At 48.7% G+C, this 25,079-nt stretch overlaps 9 protein-coding genes across 16 annotated transcripts in view; 4 read left to right on the top strand and 5 right to left on the bottom strand.

Annotated features, from left to right (window-relative positions):
* Window positions 1-109: 109 nt before the first annotated feature.
* On the bottom strand, window positions 110-491 carry FOIG_06734 (uncharacterized protein; the record flags this gene model as incomplete). Its single annotated transcript, XM_031205939.1, has 4 exons — window positions 110-200; window positions 258-326; window positions 379-419; window positions 477-491. The coding sequence occupies 4 exons, from the start codon at window positions 489-491 to the stop codon at window positions 110-112; spliced, it is 216 nt and encodes a 71-aa protein (XP_031064663.1).
* Window positions 492-4,075: 3,584 nt separating this feature from the next.
* Window positions 4,076-6,813, top strand: FOIG_06733 (C-22 sterol desaturase). Of its 4 annotated transcripts, XM_031205936.1 has the most exons (5): window positions 4,076-4,710; window positions 4,770-4,920; window positions 4,981-5,945; window positions 6,010-6,293; window positions 6,347-6,813. In XM_031205936.1, the coding sequence occupies exons 1-5, from the start codon at window positions 4,539-4,541 to the stop codon at window positions 6,383-6,385; spliced, it is 1,611 nt and encodes a 536-aa protein (XP_031064660.1). In that variant the 5' UTR covers window positions 4,076-4,538; the 3' UTR covers window positions 6,386-6,813. The 4 variants fall into 4 exon arrangements, with proteins under 4 accessions (XP_031064660.1, XP_031064659.1, XP_031064662.1 ...); XM_031205935.1 differs by having other exon boundaries at window positions 6,010-6,813; XM_031205938.1 differs by having other exon boundaries at window positions 4,981-6,293.
* Window positions 6,814-7,001: 188 nt separating this feature from the next.
* On the top strand, window positions 7,002-8,147 carry FOIG_06732 (uncharacterized protein). The gene is made up of 2 exons (XM_031205934.1): window positions 7,002-7,474; window positions 7,525-8,147. The coding sequence occupies exons 1-2, from the start codon at window positions 7,198-7,200 to the stop codon at window positions 7,824-7,826; spliced, it is 579 nt and encodes a 192-aa protein (XP_031064658.1). The 5' UTR covers window positions 7,002-7,197; the 3' UTR covers window positions 7,827-8,147.
* Window positions 7,737-9,225, bottom strand: FOIG_06731 (uncharacterized protein). Its single transcript, XM_031205933.1, has 3 exons — window positions 9,001-9,225; window positions 8,500-8,902; window positions 7,737-8,448 (listed from the first exon to the last, which is right to left on the bottom strand). The coding sequence occupies exons 1-3, from the start codon at window positions 9,043-9,045 to the stop codon at window positions 8,048-8,050; spliced, it is 849 nt and encodes a 282-aa protein (XP_031064657.1). The 5' UTR covers window positions 9,046-9,225; the 3' UTR covers window positions 7,737-8,047.
* A 205-nt stretch (window positions 9,226-9,430) lies between these two features.
* On the bottom strand, window positions 9,431-12,705 carry FOIG_06730 (uncharacterized protein). Of its 4 annotated transcripts, XM_031205929.1 has the most exons (10): window positions 12,464-12,705; window positions 11,889-12,413; window positions 11,629-11,842; window positions 11,211-11,582; window positions 10,923-11,165; window positions 10,452-10,870; window positions 10,379-10,385; window positions 10,122-10,302; window positions 9,924-10,034; window positions 9,431-9,871 (listed from the first exon to the last, which is right to left on the bottom strand). In XM_031205929.1, exons 1-6 carry the CDS (start codon window positions 12,581-12,583, stop codon window positions 10,728-10,730), a joined length of 1,617 nt encoding a protein of 538 aa, XP_031064653.1. In that variant the 5' UTR covers window positions 12,584-12,705; the 3' UTR covers window positions 9,431-9,871; window positions 9,924-10,034; window positions 10,122-10,302; window positions 10,379-10,385; window positions 10,452-10,727. The 4 variants fall into 4 exon arrangements, with proteins under 4 accessions (XP_031064653.1, XP_031064656.1, XP_031064654.1 ...); XM_031205932.1 differs by lacking the exons at window positions 9,431-9,871; window positions 9,924-10,034; window positions 10,122-10,302; window positions 10,379-10,385 and having other exon boundaries at window positions 10,659-10,870; window positions 10,923-11,582; window positions 12,464-12,692; XM_031205930.1 differs by lacking the exons at window positions 9,431-9,871; window positions 9,924-10,034; window positions 10,122-10,302; window positions 10,379-10,385 and having other exon boundaries at window positions 10,696-11,165; window positions 12,464-12,692.
* A 119-nt stretch (window positions 12,706-12,824) lies between these two features.
* On the bottom strand, window positions 12,825-14,842 carry FOIG_06729 (eukaryotic translation initiation factor 5A). Of its 2 annotated transcripts, XM_031205927.1 has the most exons (4): window positions 14,209-14,842; window positions 13,697-13,963; window positions 13,462-13,594; window positions 12,825-13,408 (listed from the first exon to the last, which is right to left on the bottom strand). In XM_031205927.1, exons 1-4 carry the CDS (start codon window positions 14,230-14,232, stop codon window positions 13,338-13,340), a joined length of 495 nt encoding a protein of 164 aa, XP_031064651.1. In that variant the 5' UTR covers window positions 14,233-14,842; the 3' UTR covers window positions 12,825-13,337. The 2 variants fall into 2 exon arrangements, with proteins under 2 accessions (XP_031064651.1, XP_031064652.1); XM_031205928.1 differs by having other exon boundaries at window positions 13,697-14,842.
* A 1,036-nt stretch (window positions 14,843-15,878) lies between these two features.
* FOIG_06728 (uncharacterized protein) lies at window positions 15,879-19,313 on the top strand. The gene is made up of 2 exons (XM_031205926.1): window positions 15,879-16,909; window positions 16,955-19,313. The coding sequence occupies exons 1-2, from the start codon at window positions 16,625-16,627 to the stop codon at window positions 18,092-18,094; spliced, it is 1,425 nt and encodes a 474-aa protein (XP_031064650.1). The 5' UTR covers window positions 15,879-16,624; the 3' UTR covers window positions 18,095-19,313.
* Window positions 17,010-20,087, bottom strand: FOIG_06727 (uncharacterized protein). Its single transcript, XM_031205925.1, has 3 exons — window positions 19,513-20,087; window positions 19,298-19,459; window positions 17,010-19,241 (listed from the first exon to the last, which is right to left on the bottom strand). Exons 1-3 carry the CDS (start codon window positions 19,739-19,741, stop codon window positions 18,388-18,390), a joined length of 1,245 nt encoding a protein of 414 aa, XP_031064649.1. The 5' UTR covers window positions 19,742-20,087; the 3' UTR covers window positions 17,010-18,387.
* Window positions 20,088-23,448: 3,361 nt separating this feature from the next.
* Window positions 23,449-25,079, top strand: part of FOIG_06726 (uncharacterized protein) — a 6,062-nt gene continuing 4,431 nt past the window's right edge. Inside the window, exons 1-2 of the mRNA XM_031205924.1 lie at window positions 23,449-24,638; window positions 24,841-25,072. Coding sequence (XP_031064648.1) covers window positions 24,408-24,638; window positions 24,841-25,072 — 463 coding nt within the window. The 5' untranslated portion in view covers window positions 23,449-24,407. The remainder of the gene's footprint in view (window positions 24,639-24,840; window positions 25,073-25,079) is intronic.

Genomic DNA, 25,079 nt, shown 5'->3' with positions numbered 1-25,079 from the left:
GAAGACAGTTTAATGATTATATTCCCTGACGCCGATGCAGCAGAGCTTATGATAATCTATGTATGGATATCGATGGCCTCTTCGTACGCATCATTTCTATCCCATTCAATTACTGGGTCCTCATCTCGCCATCGGGCTCGACTGCCTTGACGTGCTCGTGGCTCTCAAGTGTTTGGATCTTGTCGTCATCGTACTGAACACTATGATCTTTGTCAGCTATCACCCTATAATTCTCTATGTACACGAGGTTAACTTACGCGAAGCCCTTGATGAGACTGTACTCATGTGTTATCTTGCCGCCCTGGTCAATGGCGTGTTGCTTGGCACTATCAACTGTTAATCTCACATGAAGGAGTATTCTTTCGAGCTGGGACGTACGACTGGACCTGTTCGTCGGACGCTTCGTCCTTGCAGGTAACCTATGAGAGATTGTCAGTTGATGGCGAAATAGGATAAATGGCGATGGTGATGCATACGATGTAGGAAGGCATGGTGAACTTGGTTGAGTGATGGAAGTGTTGTTTTTTGAGGATGGTTGTGTATGAAGCTTCTAAGTTCACATGGCTGCGGATGCTGCCACTTATATTCGTTATAAGTCGGGCTGAAGCGTGACCACGACCCATCCTTTACAACGCAGAGTACCCTGCTTTACAGCGTTTCGAAAGCAGGCACACGCGGGACTACGTGGTGTAGGTGCGACAGAATCCACTCTCGCAACTTGTTAGATACCAATGAATCACCCTCCTTTCCAGCTGCCCATTCCGGTATCTCTCGTGGTGGAGAGACTGCTGTATGGCGGTTCTCGACTGTTATAGGGTAAATACAGATCTCACTCATCACGGGCATGACGCAATCTAGGGGAGCTTGTGTGACGCCGGCAAGTATCTGACAGCTATGACGTGGTTGGGGAAGGATAAAGCACAACAGATGATCTTATTGTCGAGATTTCAGGACTGTTTCTTTTGACAAGAGTCTCGAGTAACCTTTGTAGAGGGTTAGGTGGCCGGAGAGTGGAGGTGTGAAACGTGGCACTGATGAGAATGTCGTGCATTGCATAACTCAAATATTGACACGAACCTTGATAGGAGTCCTTCGAATTCTCTCCAAAACGCGCCTATGGGGTCAAGGGTTGCAAAATATTGAGACCGACCGTGAACTCCCGCCAAAGCTCATCAATATAATAACATACATACCCGCTTTGGGTCAATAGGCGCGAAGTTGTATTCATCAAGGGATATATCTACACATGATGATCCATAGTAAGAGAGGGAAAACGTTCAGCGTTCAACAATCCCCGAATAAACCTGTAAATGTGGAGATAAACAAACAAAAAACACCACTATTAGCTCAAAGACCAAGAACCCTGAAAGCCTGGATCTAAACTGCATGAATATTTGTTGAAAGCAGGAATAACAAGGCCTCATCGTTCTGAAGCCAGAGTATAGGGTAGACAGTATGGGGTGATGCCCCTCATGATCCTGACGATCCCCCACCTCTAGCGGAAACCCGCTTGTCAGAAACTCTTCCCAGGCAAGTGACGTCGATGATAGATAAGGGAAGCAAAACTGGACCAAAATAAGCCTGTGATAAGCTTATCTGTCTGCAGGTCTAGCGAGTTTCTTGGCTTCTTGAGCTGTCATGATGGAAGGGTAGTCACGTGGGCAATATACTTTGCTAAGTATAACCTGCTCAGGAGCCTTAGGAAAAACATTTATTTATGGGCAAATTAACTCTGTTGACGCTGGGGAGGGGAGCAGATTGTTGCCGTGTTGGAGAGTTGCAGTCTGGCACAGCGACCTTCACCGCGACCAACGGGGTCGCACTCGTATTCGGGTATAGTGACTCAAGGTGAAATGAAATGAGGCCTGGCGTTAAGCAAGGACTCCATATGCATAAACGACACTACAGAGCTTTACCTATGGTCAGAGTCTGAGTGGTTGACAAGTTCCGACCAACCTACATAGTAATTATTGTAATATTCGTAATTGAAAACGAATTTCACACTAGAAATATGTCTTGCTGACGCACCTCCTACAAGTAGAATACTGACTGAATCCCCCACATAAGTTCCAGACGCTATCCTTTGAGAATAACACCTCGTCTGCTGTCCGTACTTATGGCGATAGAATACCACCGTGTGCTTTCAAACCATGTATTCGTCAATATGCGAAGGAATAGCGCAACCCGACACGAGCGTAAACCCGATTATTTCCAGGTAAACGAATACGTCGTATCAATAGCGAACCGTTCGTCGGTGTGGAACTCTGACGATCGAGCTAAGGGTGGACCCTGGAGATGAGTCTTTGTCAGCGACCATTGATTGATTCTGTCCCTGGCCTTGTGAGTTAGCTGAGCCAATAGGGTAATGATGTACCAGAGTGGGTGGGGAGTGTGAGTAACCCCCATGGCTGTATAAATTTGACGGTGATGTTGCTCTTTGTTAACGGTCATCACAACTGGTACTCAGTCCATAGCATATGTGATGGTGGTTATGTATCCAATGACCAACTTACGATTTCCACGCGAATCGACAGGCATTGACTTTGTACCCTACCCGCATAGTAGATATAGACTTACTGGGTAGGGTTCAAGCGAGACTGACGTTAAGATTCTCCCCAGGCGTACCAAGAGGCCCTGGAACATGCTGATGACAACGTGGGAGTTCGGGAGACCAGAAGTCGCAGTGTTCAGCCTCAAACCTATAGCAATGGGGAGCAGCTACGACCGCCACCAGCTACGAGATACATACACAAACTACCGAGCAGACAGAAACTCAGACAAAAGTTTCGAGGTATGATATACTCGATGCCCCTGTCAAAGGTAGTAGACTTGGGTTTAACGCCTCATACACGACGAGTCGCATGATGGCTATTGCAAACCGGATTCCCCCGATAAACTTGCCAATAGCTCTGTATCAAACGAACAAGCAGCTCAATGGCACAATGTTCAACCATGTAATAAGTATACAATGAGGCTGAAGAGGAAACATACGATGAATATCCGCAGTGCTGTCCCGAATATCAGGCTAGGGCCCGCTTAGATCTGCGACGGAAGACGCGGAAGAAGGCGAAGGCGGTAAACGTTATAAATGCTAGGGCTGTCTATTGCGTACATACGATTACGATCAAGGCTGGTGGAGCTTCAAAGTCAAGCGAACAAGCAAGACATTGTGATAGTTGGCCTAGTGTTTGTTATGTGTAAGTGAACCAAAGGTCACGAGTCTATTGCAAGACCAAGGAGAATGGCAACTGGTAGGATGAGATAACCAATGTCCGTAGTAACAAATCATATCAAGTTGTCACTCCGGGTAAATGATGATACCTACACGAATACTACGAAATGCAAAGAAAGTGGTCTGTTTTTCCAGTTCCAGCTCCAGTTCCAGAAAGCAAATGCGACAGGCCAGCATTAGACCCTTTACGGGATCGTCGGGGCTTCGAGGTTCGGAGACTAAACTAAGGTAGGAAGCTTCCTGGTGAAGGTTTTCGAGTTTGGCAGCGTAGAAATTAGCACCAGGTAAAAAGGAATTCGATATGAAGACCCAGTGAAAAAAAGGATAGGAAATTGTCATTGGAAACATGCAATCTTTCTTTTGTAACTCTTCATCTTGATATGCAGATCTGGAAAGGCCCAATTAATGAATAGTTGATCTATACGTCTTAGCTGAGCTTACATACAGATTCATCCTCTTAATAATCGAAGAAAACAGTCGTTACTGAAGTCTCCTAAGGAAGGTTGTGTTAATTGGGAGGGCGTATCTTTAGACGTGTGGCGTGCCGCCGACCCCCCCACCAACAAGTCAACCACGCTGCAACTCCACCTCGCATCTAATCTGTCTCTCCTCTCACGCCCTGGTCAACAACATCTTTTTGGGACACAAAGCCACAGCAAAGCTTGCAATAGGAACAAAAAGCAGTTTATGGTAATCAGAAAGTAATTACCAACATTCCTACTAGCCATTGACTTGTTCAATGCAGAGATGGCCTAGCAGTGTATCTTTCACTTTCATCTCTTTAAATCTCCGCCCTTAGCGAATTCGCTCCCGTTAATCGTTCACACCCTGTCCCTTGCCCTTGTAGTGCTCGTACCTTGACCTTGAGACCCCAGGGCCCTCTTTTATTTTTTTTCTCTGCCCATTCCCTGTAAATGAAAAGCCAAGCACTGATTTCATTGATTGACTGACATACGCGGAACGGACTCTGTTGACGGGAGGCGCCTGCACCTTCCACAGCCAACGGCGCAGAAGACTGGACAATTACTAACCTTGGGAAGGTACCTCCTGTATCTGGAAAGAAACACAACCTCCACTTCTCCTACTTTACTTCCTCCTCTCCCCTACCTCCCGTCTCTATCCCTTTCCTCTCCTTCATCCTCATACTACTCCTAGTCGCAAGGAGTACCACTGGTTGTGAGAAACTCAACAACCAGACACAACAATCTCGCTTGATTGCGAGCTCGAACTCGACTTGCGGCGTGGCTCATCCCAACGACTGGACTGATTCGATTCCTTGCCGTCGCATATCACCGCCCTCAACAAAATGGAGGCCGTCAACGCTACCTCCAGCGGCTTCTCGTCCGTTCTGGCCGGCACCAAATACGCCAATGTCGCTCTTCCTCCCCAGGTCGAATATGTTATCGAAGCTGTTTCCAACGCCGGTGTCTGGACTTGGGTATTCACTTTCATCGCTCTTTGCGTTGCCTATGATCAGAGTATGTTGTTCCGCTACCAGGTAACCCAAGGCGCATTGCTAACCAGAGCTCCCAAACAGTTGCCTACATCATCAGGAAAGGTCCTATTGAGGGACCGGCCATGAAGATTCCCTTCATCGGCCCATTCCTCGACTCCATGGATCCTCGATTCGACGGTTATCATGCCAAGTGGAGCAGCGGTCCCCTGAGCTGTGTTTCTATATTCCACAAGTAAGTACAGAACGAGAGATTCAACATGACGAAACGGCCATACTGACATTAAATTGCTAGGTTCGTCGTTATTGCTTCCACTCGTGACATGGCTCGCAAGGTTTTCAACTCACCCGCCTATGTCAAGCCCACTGTTGTCGACGTTGCCCCTAAGCTTCTTGGACACGACAACTGGGTATTCCTCGACGGAAAGGCCCACGTTGATTTCCGCAAGGGTCTTAACGGTCTCTTCACCCGCAAGGCCCTCGAGAGCTATCTGCCTGGTCAGGAGGAGGCTTACAACACTTACTTCAAGCATTTCCTCAAGATGACTAAGGATGCCGGCGGTAAGCCTGTCCCTTTCATGCACGAGTTCCGCGAGGTCATGTGTGCTGTCTCTTGCCGTACCTTTGTTGGTCACTACATCTCCGACGAGGCTGTCACCAAGATCGCTGAGGATTACTATCTCATCACCGCTGCTCTCGAGCTTGTCAACCTCCCCGTTATCCTTCCTTATACCAAGTCTTGGTATGGCAAGAAGGCCGCTGATATGGTTCTGGCCGAGTTCTCCAAGTGTGCCGCCAAGAGCAAGGTTCGCATGGCCGCTGGTGGTGAAGTCACCTGCATCATGGACGCCTGGGTTCTGTCAATGATCCAGTCTGAGCGCTGGCGTGAGGCCGAGGAGAAGGGCGACGGACACACCGTCGAGAAGCCCACTCCTCTTCTCCGCATGTTCAACGATTACGAAATCTCCCAGACTATCTTCACCTTCCTCTTCGCTTCTCAGGATGCCACCAGCAGCGCCGCTACTTGGCTCTTCCAGGTTACCGCCCAGCGACCCGATGTCCTCGACCGTGTCCGAGAGGAGAACATCAAGGTCCGCAACGGTGACCCTAACGCGCCTATCACCATGGATCAGCTCGAATCTCTTACTTACACTCGCGCTGTTGTCCGAGAGCTTCTCCGATGGCGCCCTCCTGTCATCATGGTTCCCTACGTCACCAAGAAGGCCTTCCCCCTCACTGAGAACTACACCGTTCCCAAGGGTAAGTTGAGAAGCTTCCAATTGCATTTTTGATCGCTGTGATACTGATTCGAATCCCCCAACAGGCTCAATGTTGATCCCCACCACTTTCATGGCTCTCCACGATCCCGAGGTCTATGACAACCCTAGCCACTTCGACCCCGAACGATACTACAGCGGCGATGCTGAGGAGAAGGGTTCCAAGAACTACTTAGTTTTTGGTACCGGACCTCACTACTGCCTTGGACAGGTGTACGCTCAGCTGAACCTGGCTCTCATGATCGGAAAGGCTTCAGTCATGCTTGACTGGAAGCACCACGCAACACCTAAGTCTGAGGAGATCAAGGTCTTTGCCACCATCTTCCCCATGGTATGTACTCGTCACAGGGCAATACAATGCAATAATGACTGACTTTGAAACAGGACGACTGCCCTCTCACCTTCGAGGAGAGGAAGTGGTAAACGGTGCGCAGGAACTTGGTCGATACTAAATCCAATACGGACCGTTAATTCCGGTATCCCTGATGCACAGTGGCAGTGCGGCTGCAGCCCAAGTGTATCTGATGAGGGAGGCCGAAAGAATGATCGAGGAAGATGGCTGTGAACGGCTTAAGCTTCCAATGAAGATAAAATAAGAGATCAACTGTTGGCATATGATTAGCTACAGGGAAATTCTCTGGAGATGAAGCTTGAAGAGCCAAAAAGACAGCTCAATGTGGACGAAAAGAACAATCATGATGGATATCAGTTTTAATACCTATTCTCGGTGTATATAGTTGGCTGCCCGAGGGCATTTGGGACCGCAAGGTCATAGAGATGATTGCCATGATGGGAACTGGCATTTGGACGGCGAATAGCAAAAGATTTCAAAAACAGATCAGATGACCGAGTTGAGCGAAGTGACTTGATTTATGGCTTCAACTTAAGTCAGCATGAGGGATTCATGATGACCATCCTATTTGTAGTACTCTTCACTGGCGTGTTAAGCTTAGTTTGTATGTAATAGCCATCACTTTGAAGGCTTGAATAGTAAGGCCGCGTCTTGTTGATTTTAGATTATCGGTTGATTTTATTACTGGTGATTACGAAGTGTCTATTCATTACTCCTGTAACATCATGGCATCCATTTGATCGTGTCTTGCATCACCCCGGCCCCAGCTTCTTAGTCAGTCGCCTTAGCTCGGTATAGTTCACGATTTCGCCATCTTGAACCTCAATTCGTATTTCCCTCCTCGATATTATCCAGGTCGTAAACCTTTCTACAATAATACAAAATGGCGTCCCGTCGCGCTCTCTTCTCCTCAGCTTCGCGCGCATCCGCTGCCATCCAACCTGCTCGACCAATCTTTATAGCTGCAGCTCGCTCGGCAAGCCCCTCGCTACCATCCCTAGCTTTTGCGCCCTTTGCCTCTACTAGAAGCTATGCTTCCAAAGCCCAAGCCAAAGCAAAACCGATAGCTGACCTTGCCCCACGGGACCCCAAGCCGTGGAACTTTGAAGATATAAAGAACCATGTTGAGAAATCTGACCAGGGCGATGTAGTCCTCATCGGTACGTTCACCTCTAGGCATGCTGGGAAATCGAGTTAACAAGCGCAACAGACGTCCGAGAACCAGTCGAGCTTTTCGAGACGGGCAAGATCCCCGGTGCGATCAATATTCCTATCACATCGGCAGCTCAGAGCTTCCATATCTCCGACGAGGATTTTGAGGACATGTATGGCTTCCAGAGACCGGCAAAGAACAAAGAGCTTGTGTTTTATTGCAAAGCAGGAGTGCGTGCAAGGGCGGCTGCGCAACTGGCTCATCATGCTGGCTGGAACAAGATCGGCGACTATGCAGGCAGCTGGCTGGACTGGGAAGCTCAGAAAGGACCAGTTGAGAAGGTTAAGAAACCATATTGAACAGGCAGAGCTTGATGAAGACATCCATTGGCAGAATGGTTGGTCAAATAAAAGCGCCTTCTAACTTATTGTACAAACAATTCCCAAAGATCTGTTTCCCCAGAGACTCCTTTTGGCTATACCTTAACTGCAATTGAGGCCTAGGAATACACATTCTCTTACACGTGTCATTCAATTCCTTACATCCCATCTCATGGTTCTAATCGATTTGCTACCACTTCTTAAAACATACGGCTACCCTTACCCTCGTCCGGTTTGCTCGCCACGGGGCTACCGTGAGCAAAGAAGAGGATCTTGATCGCAAGCGCCAGACCAGCGTGTAATAGCACCACAACTACCAGCAGGACCTTGCTGACCTGGCGATCTGTGGCGCTGAGCACGGGGTAAAGGTTTCGCAACAAGAATGCAACCGAGATTCCGAAACCAATACCGACAAAGACCCAGTTAAGGATGGAGATAGGCGACGAGCTGATGAGGGCAACGGGGACCCAGATCAGGTTGGAGTAGCCGTACAGAGCCCAGCACTCGAGGAGATTGGCAGATTCGCTGCCGAAGTAACGGAGGGCGAGGAAGAGAGCCATGGGAATGAAGAGAGTGTAGCCATAGATAAGGCCAGCAGCGCCTGTTTGTCATGTTAGTGCGCGACTCCTAGGCAATATCATGGTAGACAAACCGCTTAGCAGCTTGAAATCATAGAGGAATGGCCCCTTGCCCGTATCCGACATGTACTGGCTGATAGTGCCGCCGAGGAAAAGGATCAAAATGACCGTCGTGGCGATCCAGAACGGTCCATAAAGATCAGGGTTGCCCTCTAGAACGTCGAGGAAGTTGGCCCTGGGAAATAGAGCAGCCCAGCAACGGGACAGAACGGCTGAAGTGTCGACATCGAAGAATTGCGCATAAAAGTTCATGCTCCAGAGGAAGCGCTTGGATGAGCCGGAGCCGGTCGAGGCCGTGGCTGGTGGAGGAAGACCGCTACCGCTGGAGGGAGGTTTGCGGGTGTTAGGGTTTGTATCGTTGAAGTTGGACGTATGGAACTCGAGGTCTTCTTGAAGATCGGTATGTCCGAGGTCGCCCTGAGTATCATATTAGTTTAGTCAAAGAGAAGATGTGTAAAGATGTTGGGTATTGCAGCTTAGAGCTTGAAAGGGTAGCTAGAGGGGCCATGGCATACCTCGTCATCAACATCGACGACGGCGTCGTAACCGGAACCAGACATTGTGAAGCTGGGTATTTATCTTATTATAGCTTCAAAAGGATAAAAAGAACGGCTCGTTTGCAATTGATGAATGTGTTTGGTGAAAATGAACAGCAGTGACAGAGTCACAAGGGAGAGTAAAGTTGAGGTGCTCCTACTGGTCGCTGTCAGCTTCTAATTGGGACAGTTTGGCAGTTGTCGTAATTCAGGAGCACGCGTATCGTGTCAAGCTCAGAGCCGAGGATTAACCGGCGCTTCATGATTGTCGGCTTTAGTCTTATCGAGCTCAGGGCATGATTATCAGTGGATCTGAAGAGTCGATGAAACAGCCCTGTAAGCTATCGCAAGGGAGATTTACTGAATTGGAGAAGCGTTGCATTTTAACATGTCAGAATCAACAGAGAAATAGCTTGAGAATCAAATCAATTGTCAGGAGCTCTGTAAGCTATGAGTTTTATCGTCATCCTCACAGCTGGGCCTTCTTTCCCATTCCCCAAGATTACCCACAGTCACTCATTTCCATGCACAAAACCATCTCGAAGCGTGAATGCTTTTATTTCTTTTGAAGGGGTCTGGCCGGAACACCTCGCGGCACGGCACATCGTCAATATGGGCATCATCTAGAATGTATTGCCTGAGCTGCACATGCTAATGTAAAAACAACCAGCCTCGTGTGAACAAAAGAAAAGAAGCTCTCCTCTGTCCTTGCCATCGACCCCCAAATGCCAAATCCCAGACGCCACATCCATGGAGTATTCGTTTATTTGAGCTTCTTCTTGGGTCGGAGCTGGTTGGTGTGTCCACACTTGCGCTTGCGGCAGTTGGTGGCACGGGGAGGGAGACGAGCCTGTTGATGCTGGTTAGAATCCGGTGCGTTGCGGACGGCAGGTTCGACATACGTAGCACTTGCGGCAGATCATCTTGTCGCAGTTGAACTTGGAGGCAAGGGCCTTGAGCGAGGGCTCAATGATACCACCACGGAGACGGAGGACGAGGTGAAGGGTGGACTCCTGTACAAGGCGTAAGTCTATGTTCCCAGCATTTCCCAATCATCTTCCCGCGGATGCAACCGCAACCGCATTTCGGATCCCACGCACCTTCTGGATGTTGTAGTCGGAGAGAGTTCGGCCATCCTCGAGCTGCTTACCAGCGAAGATCAGTCGCTGTTGGTCCGGGGGAATGCCCTCCTTGTCCTGGATCTTGGACTTGACATTGTCGATGGTGTCCGAGGACTCGACCTCGAGGGTGATGGTCTTGCCCGTCAGGGTCTTCACGAAACTGGATGGTCCTGTTAGTACACAACGGAAGGAGGTGATTTTTGTCGATTTTTCGGAATCGGCGGGCTCGAGCTTACATCTGCACTACATGGAGAGTCAGTATTTACGCCTATTGAGATTATTTGCGGCTATAGTTAGGGGTATACTCACTCTTTACTGATTTTTGTGACGTGACGATGTGAGGATTGGAAAGCCGGGCTTCTTTCTGCGCACAATATTGGTGGGGCGAACAAGTTCAAAAACGAAGGGAAGCCCTAAGGTTGGAGATAGTCACGTGTTGACTCCTGCCACCAGATTTGGGACGTTTCTGTGAGACGAGGGGGGAGTGGATCCAGCACCCATGATATCATGCCCTGATTTACATGGAAGCTTATTAGATATAAGTCATAAGGGTATCAATTATTATCCACCATGTTAGTGACATGATCAAATAACTTCTTCCTCTTCCTCTTCCTCTTCCTCTTCTCGCTCTTCTTCTCGGCGTCTCTTCAATTGCCAGTAGATCATCTTCTGCTCCAACATGTAAACTGCTTGCACTATTTCATCAAGCGACAGACCTGATATGTGACCTTGACGACTGATCAGCTCGAGGTATTCCATGAATAAGGCGTGATAACTTACCAGCAGCTTCATACAACGCCTGCGCTGTCTCTGTAAGGTCCTCGACCGAACGGAACGCTTCATAACTTGGTTCTGCTAGAGTTTCCCCGTCTTGTTCTGACCCCTCCTCTCCTCTTACTGTAATTGCTTGGCCAAGGATCTTCCGCATCTTGTGGTCGTTATCTTGTTCAGTGTTTTCTCGTGGAGGAGCTTCTGGAGGAGCTGCGTTCTCTGATGGAAAGAACTTGGTGATTTCTGAATCATCTTCTATCTATTAGTATTGTTGTTGATGCGCTGGGCCAAACTCACTCTTCCTGTCGATCGTGCTCGCAATATGAGCAAAGTACTGGTCAAGCTCCTCGGTCGTCATTGAAGTAACTTGGTCAGCCGTAACTTGATCGAAGCTGGGCTTCTTCTCAGATGTTTGAGATGCCTCTATTAATTCTTGGACGCCCTTATACCATGTTGTCCAATCGAACCCGATACTCTGCTCTCTGCCAGCGGCGCGAAGAAAAGGGGCGTGTTGTCCTAATGGAAAGCACAGCTTTGCTGCAACCACGATAGCCGACATGAGCAAGATCTCGGGATAGTCTATATGAAATCGCCGTGACTGCTCAATGGGTAACTGAAAAGAGAACTTCATAACCGATAGTATGCTTCTTGCTGTGATGAGCGTTTCCACTAGAACAGTCAATACAAGAGGGGTCAGCGTCTTGAGAGCACTCACCTGGTAAAGTGAGCTGCCTGGCAAAGTGCACAATAGTTGGCGTATCATTGATAGCGGGGAATACCATTCCATAGTTGTGATGATATGAGAGAGAGAGATCCAGCACAGCATTGTGCAGGTCGATGCCCCTAAGAGATGAGCGCAGGGGTAGTTTGAGGGCTCTGGTGTAAGCAGATGGTAATCGATCTTGCATTTCTTCAGGAAGGTCGTAGAACTGACATCTATTAGCTGTGTGGCCAAACTGTCAAAGGCTGACTTACTGAACGTTTATAAGGTATTCGCCCAGAATTGGCCCAGGCACACAGCTCCCCAACCGTGGTAGGTATCCTGAGCAACAAGCATCCGAGATAGCACAAGGCCAGGGTTTCAATCATTCTCGGCACAGGCCAATCTGGGTTGTCCTCTGGATTCCAGCTACGAGCTCTTGCGCCCTGCTTCTTCGGCGTATCATCATTTTCTGTGCCTGTAGGCTGCGAACTGAATATCGCAAGGCCATCACCCGTTTGTTGCGTTTCCTCCTCAGCTAGGAGTGCCCCGGAGCCTCGAATACGAAGATCCCACAGATCGCGCACGACAGTCTCAAGCTCTTCTCGATGACCTTTGCTCTGAACGAGCCAAAGGAGCTGTTGCCTCAACACTAGCTGTAAACATTCGAGAAACAGATTCTTGCCTGCTTGCCCTGTGAGATGTCGCAGCTCTTTTTCCTTAACCTCCTTGTCTTTCTTTGTCTTTTTACCAAGCTGACCAGCATCGACATCATCACCAATGTCGAATTGAATAAATCCCTAACATGATTGTCAGCCCAGAGTCTTCGAGAGTGTAATGCAATTCACACCTCAACCTGATGCCCGTTGAAGCAGAAGCGCAGACCATTCTCCAAATACCATCTTCGAGCACCACATTCTGGACACCTCTCCCCACGGGGAAACTTGCGAAGGTCTCGCCTCTCATCCATAATTTGCACTGATTATGGCATTTCGTATTTGCTTTCGTTGTTGTCTTTGCTACTGGCTTGTCGAGCTCCGTTGTTACGGGTTTGCGACGGGCAAAAAAAAGTGGTCAGAGCTAAAAAAAAATATATATATACGTAGGTATATATGTAGGATCCTGTTGTACACTTTGTAGCGAGCAAAGTCATAAGCATTGTATACACAATTATAGATGTACAAACATTTAGATTTAATTATCTTTTACTTCATCCCACAATGTTGCGTTTTCTGGATTGTGTAACAATAAATGCAGGTTTGTACTATAGGTCCAAACATATGTTCGTCCAGAGAATATACTGTCTCGTCCTACGCAACGCACGCCGCATTAAGCAAATGTTACCATGGTGCCCAACGACTTCACAGAGTTCACGTCACTCATTATCAACAAGTCATGATCAACTCCAAAGCTCTCCCATTTTTTTCTTCATAAAATTGCCGCTACGTATCGTGACATGATGGCATGTGCAGCGTGTGAGCTAGGAACAAAGGAAAACATTTTTTGAGCCCGAGGCTCGTGTGCTCAGAATTGCCGTATATCATAACCAGCAGGCAATCCTGTCCAGATAGAGTCCTTCTGCGCAATGCCCAATCCATGGCCCATGAGTATTGATGTGCCAAACATTCATCAAAACAAAAATCCCCAGTCCAGTTCATCTTTCAATGCGGAGCTCAGAGGCCAAGTGCCATTTAAAGGAGGGTGCGGATCAAAGGCTAGGCGATTTAACCCTGGTTGGGGGCCTCCTTGGCTTCCATGGCGCACTCCTCGCCCATGGAGGTGAGAACAATAACGTCTGAGAGGCATGGTTAGGCAGTTCGTCGAATAAAGACCACAAGAGCAACTTACTGGTGTCCTTCTCCTCCTCCTTGAAGAGCTTGGTGATCTTCTGGCCAACCTCGTTGTCGGGAAGAGGGACATCGTCCTTGGTGTCACCGTCATCGGTCATGAGAGAGAGGAAACCGTCGTCGGAGATGTCGAGCTTGAATGCATGTTAGTTGAGCTGGTGGCGGAAATGACCGGGGGTCTGCTCTTCTGAGGAGAGGGGTTGTTCCTCTGTGGAGCGGGGCAAGGGTTCACACACCAGCTGGTACTCGCGACGAGAGACGTTGGGGACGTCCATGTTGTGAGTAGAGGGAGAAAGATCCTCGTACTTCTTGCCAGTGAAGATGTCGGTAGCAACGAGATGGACCTTGGCGTGACCGTGCTTTCCGGTCTTGGAGGTGGACATGTCGACGATCTTGCAAGGGCGGTTCTTGATCACGACGAAACCGTTCTTACGCAGAGCAGAGCACTGCATAGGGTAGGTAAGAGAGGCACCGGCATCGGCCGAATCGAAGGTCATCTCATGCTGTACCAGGGGGGAAAGGAGCCATTAGCAAAATTCTTGATAGATATGAGCATAATGTGATGGTGATGGTTATTTTAATGGTTTGTGAAGCTCGATTCAATAATTCAAATGGCAGTATTGTATCGTGGGGCATAGGTCACAATGCGGGGTGTCAATCTCCAGGCGAAAAATGGGCGCAAGGGCAGATTTCGTGGGCGCGTGCGCCTGGACTCGACAGACGCAGCAGCAGGAGCAGGTAAACTCACCTCAGCATCGTTGGGGGCGGCCATTTTGACGGTATTGACAAGAAGTCGAGTTCTTTGAGGAGAAAGGAGTGAGGTTGAGGAGGAGAGAAGAAAAAAAGCTGAGAGTGGTGCTTAATAGTGGGATGGAGAAGAGAAGAAGGAGAAAAGGGCCAAACTCGGAAAAAAGAGATGGAGGGGGCAAAGAAAAAGGTGCGAGGCCCTCGACAAGTTTTTTTCTAAAGTCTTTGATTGGTGTAAGTGGGCGTAGCAGTGGACACTGTTTTTTCAGGCTGTGGTTTTTGTTTAGGTTCTGTGGATGGGCGGACGCTGCCGGTGGATATGGTAGCCCAGCTTGCCCAGGCGATTTTAGCTCTCGTGAAGCCTGTAAGCACTCAAGGAGCCCAGCCTTTGTCCTTCTTTCCAGTGGCCGAGAGGGGGGTCCAGTCCATCGAGATGAACCCTCGACATTGCCCCTCGCCCATAAGCTACTCGACCCCTCCTCTCCCAGGACCGTATGTACCGTACCAGTGGAGGGGTTATTGCTTACAGGGCCTAGAGGGCATCTGTTCCGCTGCAAAAAAACTGAGCGGGGTGGAGCGGGAAGCCACCAGGAAGTGTTAATTGATGGCAGCTTTAGGTTACCGCCTTGACGATCGGTCATCTCAGCAAAGCTCGAGGTGGCGGGGTTAAGACAGAGAGTAAACATTGCTTTGACCATTCACATGTCAGAGTTTATTTTTATTCTGGGTCGAATATTCAAGTTGAGACTGAACTTACAGCCTCTGCCAACGGACAGAACTCAAAGTGAGGTGGTCTGAAGGTCACGAGAGCCCACTAGGCATTTCAAGAAGCAACCTGACACGCAGGTCCTCAAGTCATCACAGCGTCAAGGTGTCAAAGCCTGCAGGGGGTCATTAATGCTGACCTCAGGACTCAATGGCTGAAATGCAACTGCTCACGCGGGGAGCAACCCATCCTATGTTTTTGTTTTGGGGGCTTGCTTCCAGGTTCCCCTCTCAAACCCGAGGTGGCCATTGGTGCCCAAGACCTGTGTGTCTCAGCAAAATGGTCTTGGTGAACTGCAAGCAACTCTTGCAAGCATGGAGCATGGCATGGATGGGCATCGATCGCACAGTGAAAGCAATCACAGTTTACATCGGCAGGCCTATTGCTACCTATAGAGTAACTAGCATGTACCATGCGAGCCATAAGTACCCGCCTGCAAGCTGCAGCTTTATCCATTCTTCCATTGTTTGCTGCTCTGTGGCGCTTTGAGCCTAAGGCCAGCTCCAGAGTACCTCGTGTTGAGGATGATTTCCAATTCAAGATCAAGGGGACATAGGAGCCGAATATAGGCCCTGGATCGTGCTGCTAGCCATAGAGATGAATCACCAGACTACTGTGTCTTCATAGTCTTCTTGTGTATCCTCATGCTTCTTTCCATGGCGGTTGAAGTTTCGATGTGGTCGGGTGGGTTTGCATCTAACCCACCGGGTATCGGCTGGCCGAGATTCTTTGTCTTTCCCAATATGGAAGAGAGCTCCACACAGCCACACAAGGCTGAAATTAAAGTGCCCCCAGTTTGATATGTCCAATCAGCTTCCACTGGGCACCTTCAATTCCATGGCTGTCAACAGCCTCGCGTTGCAAGCTGGCCAAGCTGACCCTTTTGCGCCCAGCTCAGCTTCACTATTAGCTTGGTACCCATTATCCACAAACGCTTTCGACATCGACGACTATTACCATGATATTGCCTACGGTTCTCGAATTCACACATTAATCTTTACATACCGAATTCTACCACTGCCCTCCTACTGCCGGCATGTGGCTCGACCGACTGGCGGGAGGCCCGGCCAGCAGTCCTGGACCCTCCACGCCTCAACCCGGCGGCAGAGTATATCCTAAGAGAACTTCGAGCACTCTGAGTCCATATGTCACATCTCAACGCCCTGGAATATCTCCACGTGGCTCCTCGCTATCACTCGTATCCAATGATTCGACCTCTTCACTCCTATCGTCTTCGCGAAGGCCTAATGGCTCCAACTTGAGGCAGGCCTCAACTATCGAAACGGGACCTGATTCTTTGGAGGTGCTAGAGACTTTGCTAGCAGGCCTTTCGAGCGACCGCGACCAAGCCGACAAGAAAACCGTCATTAATCAGGACGATATCAACTTCGACGCTGTATTCGGGGGATTATCATTAAAGGGGCTTGCCACGTCGGAACCTCCTGACACAACCACAACCAGCAACCGCAAGCCAAAAACGGCAGAAGAGAGTCCGTTTATCGCAACAGATACTCTTTGACCCCATAATTGACATATCGCAGGCGAGAATGATAGAACCAAACTCGAAGATCTTCACCGATCGATAGAAGCATGTGACGATGTACTCAATTCAGTTGAGATCAACCTTGCCAACTTCCGCAACGACCTTGCTATGGTATCTGCAGACATCGAATCTTTACAAACCCGATCGACAGCTTTGAATAGGAGATTGGAAAACCGGAAACAAGTTGAGAAGGCACTGGGGCCTCTGGTAGAAGAGCTAAGCTTACCACCTGAAGTTATCTCCAAGATCTCTGAGGGGCACATCGATGAGACATGGGCCAAGATGCTCGCCGAACTGGATCGCAGGTCGACCCTGTTCAAAAAGAAGTCCGAAACGCAAACTAGTAATGCGGCAAAAGACCTCGAACCGATTCTTGAGAAGCTCACTTTCAAGGTATGTGCCCTCCGCTACTGTTAGAACCTGAACTAACTCCCCCAGGCAATCGAGCGCATACGAGACTTCATCGTGGCTCAAATCAAAGCACTGCGATCACCGCATATTAATGCCCAAATTATTCAGCAACAAAGTTTCCTTCGATACAAGGATCTTTACACATTCCTACACAAACATCATCCGACTCTTGCAAATGAGATCGCCCTCGCATATATGAACACTATGCGGTGGTACTACCTTAACCAGTTTTCCCGGTATGAGAAGGCTCTCGGGAAAATCAGGCTTCACATATTAGACAAGAACGACGCTCTTGGCCACGAAGATGCAACCCGCAAGGCTACTGTTCTTTCCAGCAACAGGGCACCAGGGCCTCCTCATGATGCATTTAACCTTGGCCGACGCATTGATCTTCTGAAAACCAACAACCAAACCGCGCTCTCCTCATATCTCGCCGAGGAAGACCAAACAACTCACTACCTCGAAGTACCCTTCCGCAACTTCAACCTGGCACTCATTGACAACGCCACGGCAGAATACACGTTCATGGCCACCTTTTTCTCTCCCGCGCTGTCCTATAGCCAGATTTCAAAGAACTTTAACTATGTCTTTGAGGCTACCTTTGAACTCGGCAGAACCCTTTCCAAGACTCTGATAGGGGAGACCTACGATGCGCTCGGTCTACTCCTTTGTATCCGGTTGAACCAGCATTTGGCTTTTGAGCTCCAGCGCCGGAAGGTTCCTGCTGTGGACGGCTACATCAATGCCACGACCATGCTCCTATGGCCCCGTCTTCAGGTCATAATGGATCGTCACTGCGATTCTGTACGCCACCTCAGCAATGCTATGCCCGCCAAACCGAGCCGCGCCGAAGCTGCTAAACTGTCTGCGGCACCTCATGTTGTAACCCAGCGTTTCGGGCAGCTGTTACACGGCTTATTGGCCCTCAGCACCGACGCTGGCGATGATGAACCTGTTGTGTCCAGCCTGCGCCGCTTGCGCTCCGAAGTTGAGACCTTTCTTACTCGCCATGCTGAGCTCTTCGGCGACAAGCGTAAGAGCGGGCGCTTCTTATATAACAACTACTCACTTATCCTCACCATTATCAGCGATGCGAACGGCAAGCTTGCTGATGAGCAGCAGGAGCATTTCGAAGAACTGAAGGCTCAGTACCAAGAGACGTCCTAGAAAAGTGCCTCATCTGGATACAAAATTGTTGGGAAACAGGAGGGTTAGTTCACAGGAAATTAGTGCATTCTCAAGTCTTCCCTTGAGTGTGACCATGTGTATATTTCTTTGCATGGCGTCTCGGTGAAGGTCATCTATGGGTCTTATTGCTAAACAGAGCTTTGACCAAACAAAGTGTTATCTATGCCATTCTAGCGTGGGGTAAATCATTCCATCTGCCAACTTTTATAACAAATATGCCTACCTTGAGCAATCTACCTGAGAAATCATCTTGCCGGTGGGAACTTTGGTGTCTATCGAGAGAAGAATGAGGCAATGCGATGAACGAGTATTGGATTGCGGCGAAGGTAGAAAGCCAGGGCTCCCACAACAAGAGCCATACCAACGGTCTTGACTGGGCGGCGGTAACGCCAGAGGGCCAACTTGACGCGCTTCCGCACTTCTTGCCAATGAAGTTCATTGACCTGCTTCTCAAAAAGCTCCGAGCCCTCTTCCATGGTCTGTTTCGCACATGTTTCGATATCCCGGGCTGTCTTGAGAGCACTGAAATTAGAGATGTGTCGCCAGTAGTGAAGAGTCTCAGGAGGATGCTGCTCAAAGAGTGCGACTGATTTTATGATAAGCTCGTCGAGATCCATTTTTGGTGGGACCTTGCCCAGAATGACGTGCAGCATATCGGGCTCGTCTATCTCAAAGATCTCATTTCGACGGTCAAGAATGATCTGCGCAAACATGTAGACTGTAAATACAGGCTCCCGGGCTAGGAAAACATCGAACAGTCTGGCGATGTCTTGATAGGTCTCGATGTTGTGGGCATACATGGTCAGGGTTCCCGCTAAAGCGTAGAAGGGTTCAACACCTGCAAGATGCCGTCGGAGCTTGGGATCAGCAACATGGAGAATGTCCGGCAGAAGGCGGAGTTGAGCGGTTGTTGGCCCAAAACTGGGCAACATAAAGTCCCGTATCCTCAGGACGGATAGGCGCGCGAGAACACGAGCTCTCCATGCTGGTGCCAGCACCAGCAGTAGAACCTGGGAGATGTCGTGATAGCCCTGGAAGTAGCACAGATAAGGGTAACGGCGTAGGACCTCGGTGATGAGGGATGAGAGCTCTGACTTGCGGAGACTTAGCTCTGCGTCCGATTGGTCTGGCACTGCATTAGCTCTCACGATGTCTTGGAGGTAAGGAAGGATTGAGCAATACTGTCTGGATAGTAGATGAACGAGCGATTGACGTCAAGCTGGACCTGATCCTCATCTCTATGGCGGGGTAATTGCTTCCATGTATTGGAATCTTCTTGAGCCAATGCAAGATCAAGGTCATCTTTTTCGTCAGAGGGAGCATCGAGACCTAGTAAGATGGGCCCTGTGAGATGGTGTTAGTCAATGAAACGGGGTGTATATACGGTAACAACGAACATGCTTGTCTTCGCAATGTATCCGACAGGAATCCACCATGAGCTTCAGCTAGTGACCGGAGACGGCCAATGTCTCTCCATTTGCATGCTTCGATGATATCTGCAGCCTTAGGATGAGAGAGTATGTCAGGTTCCTGGGAGATATCTGTGTTGGTGTTGGCGTTGGTATTGCTGCTGGTGCGGCTGAAAGACAACGGCGACTTATTATCGCTATCCCTCGGACTGTCCATGACTGGCTCGATAGACGGAAAAAAGCAAGTTGAAATGGAGGATGCAATGAAGGGAATCGGTGAGAAGGGATAGATAGTATCAGATGGAAAGTCTTGCCATGGCCAAGGTTGGGGGAACCAACCAGCGCAGAAACAGAACAACTTGTTCTTGTTCCCTTGCTAGCTCCTGACAAGCCTATTGGTCAAGTCTATGACTCTTCTGCTGTCTTGTTGCCGATGATGTTTGTGTCGCAAGGGAGTTGTGGTGGGTGATTCGTGTCACTTGGTGGATGAAGATTATAGTGCAAGCGTAAGTAATGGGAGGTATGAGAGTTGCTTTGCTGTACAGTACAGTAAAGTTGATCCCTGTTTGGCTGACCTGAGGTCTGATTGATTCAGATTTGATACAGAGTTAGGGGCCATGTACCCACTCCAACCACCCTAGACTTGATCAGTGGCCCCCACGTCCACCAGTCGCTGATAGCAGCCAACACCTCTATATATCTTTTTTCTTCTTTTCTTTCTTTACTTTTGGCTCACTTGCTTTTATATTCTTATTAGAAGTCTTTTTACTCATTGGTTTAGCAGTATGGCTATTGTTTGTCCTCACAATTATCTTTCGTTCTGCTTGTATCGCACATCGTTGTTAAGGCTTCAAAGACACAAGATACACCATGAGCCGCAACTTACCTCAACGTGCCTTGACAAACGTCACTTTCACACCCTGTGACCATGGACAATCAGACATCAACCTTCAGTCTCGATCAGGCCGAGACATGGCACAGCGGACTGCTCATTAGATCGATTGTTCTGATAGGTTGGGAACGCAGTTGTTTACAGCCTTCACTCTTGACCTGAAGGGCTACCCTTGCTATTCAACCCTTGATCTGGTATCCATTGCCATGCTCCTGCATTAATTCCCCGATGGCAGGTTCGGTGTTTGCTGGCGCTTATATAAAAGGTTATTTATCATAGCCATGGACTGTCTGAGACAGTGAATCACAAGTTCTGATTATCAACTAACAAACAACTGAATACCTAGACATAGCAATTTTTATGTTATTGTCGCACCAGCAAATACCGTTTCTAGAGCTGTATTTGGTAATCGTTTTTGGTTGCCATACAGAGCCATCATCAACAGAGTGAAGATATGCACGGAACAGTTGCCCGCCAGATGTTGGCCCTAGTATGGTTAAAGGGATCTGAAAGTCTCCGACAACGGCTTGGCGTAACTGACATGTCGTGTTCTACAAACCATTGTGAGCCACATTTTACAGGGCTAGCATGAACAAACAACCTCCTCCGGAGCTACAGACAAAGATTGACTCGCGCGAGCTGTGGTGGTCTCAAGACCAAGACCCAAACTCGAGTCATTTGCTGTAGCAGTTGTCAGCTCGGGGCTTTCCCTAGCTCTGGAGTGGAGTTGATGATTGAAGTGTACGGAGTACGGATAGAAGTGTTGAATCTAGTGCCATGGGGAGAAAATGGAGTGGATCACAAATCCTTGCTCAGATCAGTCCCACTAGCACGGCTTGAGTTTGGATTTTGAGAGCTGAAGGTGACTAGCCTAAGGTAGCTGCGGAGCAAGAAAACCTTCGGACATTAAGCTGCGGTGATAAAAAAAGCTAGTCTATAAGACCATTAAATTTATGCAAGACTTACCTAAATCTTTTTATCACTTAGAATATATGGCATATGTTTTCTTGCCTCCCCTAGCCTAGCTAATGACTGATTCCTGAGCGAGTAAAAGATCTAGGATTGCTTGTGTTGTCTTGCTGGGCTTCGACTATAAGCTTTCTGCCGCTGATCTTCTTCCAAAGGAGTTGAAACACGCGACAGACTGCATCGTCTTTGCATACGAAGTTTTTATGATCTTCATGACACGAGATCTGTGGGCTGGGGTAGTAATCACAGTTGGTGCCAGAGTGCCACGGGGAGGACTGTGGCCCGTTTCGAGAAGGCAAAAGTTTCCCAAGAATAGGCTCGTTCCCGAGATATATTTGAAGGTCCCCGATGTCAACGAATGCCGAGACCTCTTTACATATCGAACGGCATTAATAAAAAAAAAAGCACAAAGCCACTTGATTGATTGACTGGCCAAGCGTCATAGTAACTGAATTCGTGCCTACTTGATCCTTAGGCGGCTAATTCAAGTCGGTGTGACAAAAAGGGCAGAAGGGCATACTCTCTGTCTCGCGTGAGGATGGTGGTGACAAAAGAAAAGGGACGAAAGCTGAGACACTTGGCTGGTCCAGGCTCGGTCTATGGCTGCTGGAAATCCCATAATCGTTCTTGTGGAGGATTTAATGGTTTTGGGGACGTCAAGAGCCGGCAAGGATGAGAATGTGAATATGCCGTTGGTTGAATTGAAGCGAAGTCCCATGTACTAGACTAGGTTGTCCATGGTCGGTCCATCCCAAGAAGCTCAGCTAGCTTCCTCACTAGTCGATCGGTAGGAAATGACGAAGCTGACAAGAAAGATAGTCGAGATAGTGCATCCCCTAACTTAGTTATCCGTGATTTCCTATACGTAGTACGTAATTCGGAGAGCAACTTCCTACAAGAATTGAACTGCAACACAACACAACACAACAAAAAAGCTGATGTGAGTCAACAGCCAACCACATGAGGTGTGGTTGACACCCGTTTGACCTAACAAGAGCCGCTTGAGTTACCGACCCCCTGGTTCTTGGGCGCCTCTTACAGAGGTTTGGAGTGCTAGAGTGCTCATCAGAACCGAGCTGATGAGCCGTGGCCGACTACCGTGTTGTAATTCTGCTGCATGCCAAACTTCCAGGGTCATGCTTCATGGATGCTTTCTCGAGAATGTGCTGCCGTCTTTGTCAAATAAAAGGGATCGGCCGAGTCAAGAAGGATTGTTCGAGGATTCTTCACCAGCTTCTCAAGATCAAAGGCTCTTCCCTGTGATGTCGGGTATCAGATCGTCATCATTGACGAAGATGGTACGTTATGTACAGGGATCTAGGGTTGAACATGTTCTGTATGCGTACACAAAAAAGGTTTGTTCTTTGGCTGGATCGTAGTCGAGATTGGTTCCGGGGGGTGATTATCAAGCCTCAGTGGGGGTTTAAGCAGCCCTTCCATTTAGGCGGAAGATTCTTTCCAATTGCTGTGAATGGAGGCTCCGAGCACCTGCCTGTTGGTTGCACACTACGATACAGACCAAAGCAGGCAGGTACCTAGGTAGGCAAGCATCAGTCGCATCCATCTTACCTGCCTTACCAACTTAAGGTACTAGAGTTTCCATGGGAGTTACTTGTGGACTACCTGGCCTTTACCACTGAGGTAATTGGTGTTCCAGGGCAATTCTGAGTAAGATATTATGGGCGGAATCTCATGATGTTGCTTGAAGTTGCTGGCCTGGTTGGTATACGCAAGGTACCTAGGGTGAAACCGGGTTGTCCAGCTATCATCACTAAAGGCAACTTGCAGGTGAACAAGGATTCGTGGCGTGTCCAGCATCAGAATGCACTGCAATTGTTGGAATTTGACCTTTTTAGTGCTGGGAATCATGATTCTTTTGTGTCACTCATTACACAGACGGAGTCTCGCAGGGACCCGACTGGCGTTAAAAATCTATCCGCCGCTCGAGATCTTACGGCAAAAAGGGCAATCAAGTGGAGTGGACCTCGGGCTTCCATATCGCTTCTTAAACTTTGATTCCCGTGGAGCCTCACGCGCCTCGCCTCGCCTCGAGTCTCTCTCTCTCTCCCTCTCAGACCAGTCTGATTCTTATACCGAATCCACGCCCATGGTGGCTCCCATTTTTAATTCAAATCCTGAGACTGATTCACCGATCCTTGGCTATGAGCCCCAATCACTATACGAATAGGGCTTCTGTCTAACACGCTGCCCTGATCAATAATCGATCCATCCTTCGAACAACTCACACCTCATTCTAATCTCCGCGGTGTCTCCAAACACACACGCACACAGACACACACACACAAACCCTGACAGCTCATTTTTTTTTAAACCTTACAAACAAGCCTTGATCGTCTCTTTATCACCCTTGATTGTTAGTTTCTCCGGTATCTTTTCCGAGCTGAAAATATTCGCATGTTCGATAAATACTGTATCACAGGTCAGGCCAGCTCACTCAACCCTGGACGACTTCCTTAGTATCTCTTCCACCTGAATTCTAAGCTTCAGGTATCAGATACAAAATTCCTTATACCGCAGCTACCCCGCTGCCTAATATAGCTTGAGACTTTGCTCAAGCTTGTTCAACGACCCCCCGCTCCTCTTCCATGACAGTCTTCTCTGCAACCAAATCGTCATTGTCGAAACCAAGAAACTTCTATTAGGCGTTAATCAAGCGGCGTCACATTGGCGTTGGACTGGCGCGAATATTCCTCCACTGGACCACGCCAGCACCAACACCAACAGACCAACACTGTACAGCACAGTCAGTACATACAGCAGCGAGGCACTTGACGCTTGAGTCCGTTCAATGACTGCTTTCTCGATAATCTGACCTGCCTTACCTAATTGTACTTCGACTCGACATATTGGCTATCACTGAAACGTCACCAATGCCCCGCGTGATATCTATCGCTTCATCGTTTTGACAGCCTCCTGCAACCAACCAACCAACCATCACTCCCGCCTTTGGGATACCATCCGCCACCTATAATTCAGTTTCTTATGCCATGAAGCGGACAGAATGGCTTTTCAGAGCAGCGTTCTTAGAGATGGCGAGTGGGTGACGCAGACCGTCAACTTTCAAGATGCCTTGAAAGCTTCTTCCACCACACCCAAAGTCGCCTCAGATCCAAGTCTCAAGGCACCTGAGTGTGGAATACTCTCTAGGACTATCATTGAGAGCCCTGTCGTTCATTGGATTCTCCCAGTTTGCTTACGATCGCGCTCTCACAACGATATCGCATTCATTGGTGTAAGTCTCTTGTTTCATCCACAGCCTTCATATCCAAACCCCATGTGCTGGCGTCATCCCTGGCTGTGGCCATTTAGACTGCGATTAGAGATGCCGCGGGCTTACAGCTTTCTGGTTTACTTGTCCATAAATGTCCGAGCTTAAGCTCGATATTGCTCCTCAAACCCTTGTCCATATGCTGAGTTGTTGCTAACTAGCCCAGGATCGCTTCGTCCAAATCAGCGAACTCCGCGATGACGGACAAGTGCATGAGGTTATACGAAAAGCTGACTTTGGCACACGAATCCGAAATGCGATAGTTCTGGGATGTCCGCCCAAAGGAGACATCCCTGGGGCAGCCGCTGCTTCAATCAAGACCGAAGACGCTGATGTTCCTATGAAAGATGTTGCAGAGGCCAAAGAAGCCAAAGAAGCCAGTGAAGGCAAAGAAGCCAGTGAAGG

This window comes from Fusarium odoratissimum, assembly GCF_000260195.1.
Source record: "Fusarium odoratissimum NRRL 54006 unplaced genomic scaffold supercont1.9, whole genome shotgun sequence".
In the NCBI taxonomy this organism is placed as follows: domain Eukaryota; kingdom Fungi; phylum Ascomycota; class Sordariomycetes; order Hypocreales; family Nectriaceae; genus Fusarium; species Fusarium odoratissimum.
Note: the sequence above shows the minus strand (reverse complement) of the source record. Positions and strands in the feature narration are given on the sequence as shown.